A 5,761-nucleotide genomic window follows, 5' to 3' on the forward strand; every position below is an offset into this window, starting at 1 on the left:
AAGAGAGAAAAACATTCTCGCTGTATACATACATTCCAATTGCATAATAATAAATAATATATCTTTGAAATACTTTTAACAAAAGATTTATCCGGGAAAAGTATCCAACAGATACATAAATGCGATCAGTTTACTTTATTTGCGATTTTTAAAGTACATTTGCAAGTTTTAAATCTATTTCTGTTTTCTTATTTAGCTAAATGAAAACCATACTGTGTATAATAAATTATCATACGTCGTGAGCTGTCATCATTATCTTTTATGTATTTGAAGGGGAAAAAAAATCACATAAACTATATGTAGTTTCCAAATTACAAAACTATCGTCTTGTTTATCTGGTAGATTACGTAGCCTTCAATATTTTTATCCTTTTTGGCCAACACATGCTCTAAGAAAAATTTCTCAAAGATGCTTTTCATCATCCGACGTTTATATATACGACTCACAGAAATACGTTCATTACCGACACTAACACGGTGAAAAAAAAAACGTACAATAATGAATTGTAAATCGAGTATAATTGCAGAATAAAGAGGATACTGAGACAGACGCCCCGTGGTGTCGTTCGTTATGCGCATTCATGTGAATTCTTGCGGAGCACAATGGGAGATGGGATCGAAGAAGATTGCGACAGGATGGCACCTTCCTTCGAGAGGTTCTCATCTTCATTCATTTATTCTCTCTTCTCTCTCTCTCTCTCTCTCCCCTTTTTTTCTTAAAATATCGTTTTAGCTAACGATAAGCTGCCGTAATATCAATTGAGCGAGTGAAATGTTAATTGTAAGAAAAATACTATGTTTAATACCTTATAAGTCCCGTGATACTCTGGGCAACGATCCAGATACGGCACCAGAGAGTACTTTCGTACTCTCCCGAGAGATACCGACATCTTGTCACATTTGAATCGAAAACAACACGGTTCTCAAAAATTTGTTGCTCGGATATTATACATCCACAAGATTTCGACGACAAGTAACATGTATTCCGGCAATGAGTATCCAGTATCGCAATCACTATCTTTTCGCAGCTCGTTATCGATAACGATTTTCCTTTGAACGATGGTCATGCTCATCATCAGTAGCATTGTTTCTGTCGCGTCAGACTACGATAATCGCGATAATCTTTTTCGATATTTTTTTATTTTAAAATTGGCAATGAGACTCACAACATACATATATATTAATATACACCAATGAAATTTTTTGCGAGTGTTGTTTCTCGAAGACGGTCTTTCTTTAATTCAATCCGGTGTTTTTCTATTAAACAAAATATTATCCGGTAATAATTAAATACAAGAAATAAAATGTATCGACAATAAAATTTAAACTAATTAATTTAATATAAATTTTAAAAACTTTACTTATAGCTTTGCAACATTTATGTTGAACAAATTCAAAATTGCACATCCATTACAAGCGCGATTCAAACTATCGGAATCGTGAAGTATTTGAAATTTGCGGTCGTGTCTCTACGATTATTGATGGTATCATATCGATGATGATATTTCCTAGACAATTGTCACAAGGCCATTATCACCGATTATCAAGATAATTACGTGCTCATCTGCGTAACGACCTATTTATATCATATTATTATTATTTTATTACATACAGCTACTTTATTTTCTAAAAGACGGAAATAAAATCTACTTTTCAAAAGCAGTTCAATATCTTATTATATACATAAAAATAAAAGCATAGCATTTTCTTGTTCTTCTAAATGTTAATACTAGCATGTATTATTTTTTTTGTCGTATAAATTAATTGATATTTATACAATCAAAAATGTCTATATCAAAAATGTCTATTTAATAGATTGTCATTTACTAAAAAATATAATTATTGTACATATATAATTTGAGTTATTCAAAAATTGACACACATTTTAGTCTTTTTTTTTTCAAAATATTTCCGATGAAACCGCATTGCATTAGAAAACAGTTATTTACCTTTTTTTTTTTTTTTTTACAGTCCACATATCGCTCAAAAAGCGAAAGAAATATAAAGTGCATTTAAGCATATGTAATATAATATGTTAATGAATTGAAACGACAAGACTTACAAAAAAATATATAGCAATCCTAGGAAAAATGTACAAGATATACTGTCCAAGCTCTGCGCCCTATGGCACATCCAAATTTTCTTCGTTATCATTATAATATCGTTTTAACATTTCCTACAGCCAAAACGACACATGGAACGGTAGACACGTCAAAATATCTATTCGTAAGACTTCCTCTCGCAATTCCTCGATAATTCCTCTTTTGAATGAATCGATAGAGCTTAAAGGAAGCCTTGTATCACTTTGCCTCACCCCTTCCAATGAGACGTTAGAGCTACATCGAGATCTGGGACAAACGATATTATAACGTTTGGAAACATATGATCTAGTCTTATTTTTGCCATCTGAATATCTAGGTGACAATTGAAAATTAACAATCATACAAAGCTCATTTTTATTGAATTCACCTCAAAAATAATCAAAAATTCACATAATACGTATATCACTCGTTTCTCATTGATTGTTAATTATTTTAAAAGAAACTTTTAACAAAGATTATCAGCGCTTTTCAGAAGAGAAAAAGAAGATGAAGTCTTGGGCTCTCTGCAATCGATACTACTTTCTTTTTTCGAGACGTGCAAAATCAAGGAATCGATGATCGCAAGTATTATTTCTTGTTGTCTACAAAAATTGCGCAAAGATAGTAGCGAATCTTCACAGTATGTGGTGAGACATTTATTTTTGTTTTTGGTGTGATTCTTTATGATATTTGACATACAGAAGGGTCGTAATAAAATGCAGAAATCTGCGCTTTGTCGGTATAATGACGCGTTAAAAAAGCAAGACGGAAGAAAAATCAAGATGAAAAAAATGCGGATCGATGGATGAACGAGCAGTTTAAAGCGACACGAACGACGCATTAAACGGGCATTCACCCACGCGACTATCTCTACCCCGTTTCGGGATTATATATGGAAGCGCTGTTACGCGCGAAACAGCATTCTCAACCGTTTTGTTACAGCAATAATGACGATGCGCGCACAATCATCATTGATAAATCGACGCATATATCTTAATAAAACATTGCTGAAGAAATATGCGACAAATACGACGACGAATCTAATTTTCTTTCGTTACGTACCACCGACTAAATATAATCGTGATTCGATTGAATAGAAAACAATGAGCGAATAGACAGATTATTTGCAAGAATCGATTAACTAGGATCGCTGTAAATAAATTTGTCGGACTGCTTCTTCTCTTTGCGGTAATTGATTAATTGGTACAATTATATTATATAAAGATGAAATAAAAGTATGATGTCGACAACGATATAATACACGTATATAGGAATGTGTATATGTACATGTCATTAGTTTATCAACCCTTGAAAAAATAATGGAAACAATGAATGACAAAAAAAGTTGCAACTGATTTCCTTTCTCTTAAAATCTCTTTAATAGCTTTCGATAGTAAAAATTTTTTTCTCTGGGCAATCTCCGTTAAAATCATTAGAAATCGGGATTATACTCACTCGCCGTTTTCTTTCCTGCACGAAATCCACTCTGCGTATCCACACTTCCTCCGTGGAGTCGTAATCGAGGGTGCTGGTGCTGCTCGCTTGACTCTTCATCTCGATCAAACTGCTATCAAAGAATCTCTTGTCGAGATGTGGGCTCGGCAACGGGCTGGTCCTCGAGAAAGTCATGCTGGTGGAATACGAAGGAGGATCCGTAGCGGGTCCTCGACGGTAGTCGATTAACATGCGACAGAAAATAATGATGAAAAAAACTGTCCACGCCATCCGAATCCTCCCCGGAGGATTGTAACATATCCTTGAGCGCCGCCAGGGAAGTAATAGTGTTGTAATTGATCGCCGAGACCAGATCATCTTCGATGTCACTATCATCCGTGGTGTCCTCGTTCTTGGGCGCGTTTTCCTTCAATTCCTCCTTCATCGTTTCCGCTTGCGTCGCGTTGGCCGTTCCCGGCTTCGATGGCTCCGTCTTGTCTTCCGAACTTGTCTCGGACTCGTCATCAGAGATGCTGGTGGATGTGCTGTCGCTAGACGAGTCTTGCTCCTTCTTCTCACTACTCGTTCGCGTTTCCTTGCGCTCCTCTTCGTCGGCGGATTCCTTGCTCTTCTCGTCCTCTTCGTCGATCGACAAAGCTTTCTTCAGCGTTTTCATCTCGTTTTTCAAATTCATCTTTTCTAAAGACTCGCGCTTGTCCTCTGCTTTCATCTTTCTATTGACGTTATCCTGCCCAGTCGACTCGTCGTCGTCGTCCTCGTCGTTGTCGTCGTCCTCGTCGTCCTCGTCGTCGTCGTCGTCGTCGTCGTCGTCCTCGTCCTCGTCCTCGTCCTCGTCCTCGTCGTCCCCGTCTCGCTTCTTATTATCCCCGTTCACGTCGCATTCATCCGACTCGTTTTGCTTATCGTTACCGGTGCTCTCCATCGAAGAAGCTGAAAGAGAGAATGAATTATCGTTTTCAATCGCAAAAGATTGGATATGATGTGTATCTCGCTTAATTCCTTCAATATATGTTACGCTGATGTACAAACAGAGGGTACAAAATTACGACGCAAGTTTTCTCCAACATTTTTTGGAAACCTCAAAGATTTCTCAAACTTTAATTTGTTGCCACTTTTTTAAGCCATTTGTTAAAAAAGAAAAAGTTTGAAATTATTTGATCAAAACTCTGCTTGGAGCCAGTATCTAGTAAATATCTGCAAGTATAACTTTTTATTTTAAATTTTCAGTTAAAGACTAGAAATCGTAAACAAAATGGTATATCGGTTTCAGTACGTTAGGTCTATATATAGTGTGTAGAGCGAAACGCGCGCTATAGTCTCAAATAGTTTGGCATGAAATAGAGAGCGGGTGTTTTACCACTTACTGCAATGCGCAAACGATATAATGCTTATCCCTACTACGTATATTATATTGTATTATATAGTGCTATTCTATAAGTCGGTTCTGGTGGGACCGACGTCCAAGTGGACTCTCAATTAAATGGCGTAATCCACGGAAGTGGATTTCATAATCATTTGCTTTAATTTAGCGGCGAATGACAATATCGCGCGTGAGTCACAGGCTAGATATATTATACGTAAGATCGCGAAAACAAAAGCAATAGCGATGAAACTTTAGCGGTTCTTTGGCCGAATGCCAAGCACCGTCCGTCGTGTGCGAATACTCGTTTATTACGTATTGGTCAGTGACGTAAAACAACGCTATCCGGCTCCTTCAGACCGATTCAGTAGCCCTAGCAGATGTAGACACGTGACGACTCGTGCAATCCTCGTGCGAACGATCAAAATCGAAAAAATGCTATATCGCTGATAAATTTTCTTTTCCAGTATCGCGAAGTGACTGAGAAAGAGAGAGAGAGAGAGAGAGAGAGAGAGAGAATGGAAGGAAAAATATTAAATAATATGTGCTATTTTTGTAGATCTCGATTTTACATGTACATATTTTCTTCATTCTTTTATCCGCATGTCTATACATATAGCGGCAAACGCGCTGTAAATCACAGTGCAATACTTTAATAAAAAATAATTCAAAATGATAAAAATAAATGCAAATGTATTATTTCGCGCGTACGTATTTTAGATATAGACGTTTTATCTCGAAAATATAAGAAAATTTACGACTGGATCTTATCTTATGCCAAAATGCCATGAATAAATATAATATGCATGTATAAAAAGAAAATCCAGATTATTACATACAGAATTATTATAGTGATATATATATAT

The 5,761-nt window shown here is 36.2% G+C and overlaps 2 protein-coding genes across 3 annotated transcripts in view; both read right to left on the bottom strand.

The window, feature by feature from the left end:
- LOC115237685 (uncharacterized protein DDB_G0284459-like) overlaps positions 1 to 3,736 on the bottom strand; it is a 6,436-nt gene extending 2,700 nt beyond the window's left edge. The window contains exon 1 of one of the 2 annotated variants that reach the window (XM_029810904.1): positions 806 to 3,522. In XM_029810904.1, the coding sequence (XP_029666764.1) occupies positions 806 to 889 (84 nt within the window). In that variant the 5' untranslated portion in view covers positions 890 to 3,522. The other variant, XM_029810903.1, reaches the window with a different exon arrangement.
- A 23-nt stretch (positions 3,737 to 3,759) lies between these two features.
- Positions 3,760 to 4,244, bottom strand: LOC115237662 (nuclear localization sequence-binding protein-like). Its single transcript, XM_029810859.1, has 2 exons — positions 3,885 to 4,244; positions 3,760 to 3,792 (listed from the first exon to the last, which is right to left on the bottom strand). The coding sequence occupies exons 1-2, from the start codon at positions 4,242 to 4,244 to the stop codon at positions 3,760 to 3,762; spliced, it is 393 nt and encodes a 130-aa protein (XP_029666719.1).
- Positions 4,245 to 5,761: the final 1,517 nt, after the last annotated feature.

The sequence above is a fragment of the Formica exsecta genome, unplaced genomic scaffold, assembly GCF_003651465.1.
Source record: "Formica exsecta isolate Colony F162 unplaced genomic scaffold, ASM365146v1 scaffold303, whole genome shotgun sequence".
Lineage (NCBI taxonomy): Eukaryota > Metazoa > Arthropoda > Insecta > Hymenoptera > Formicidae > Formica > Formica exsecta.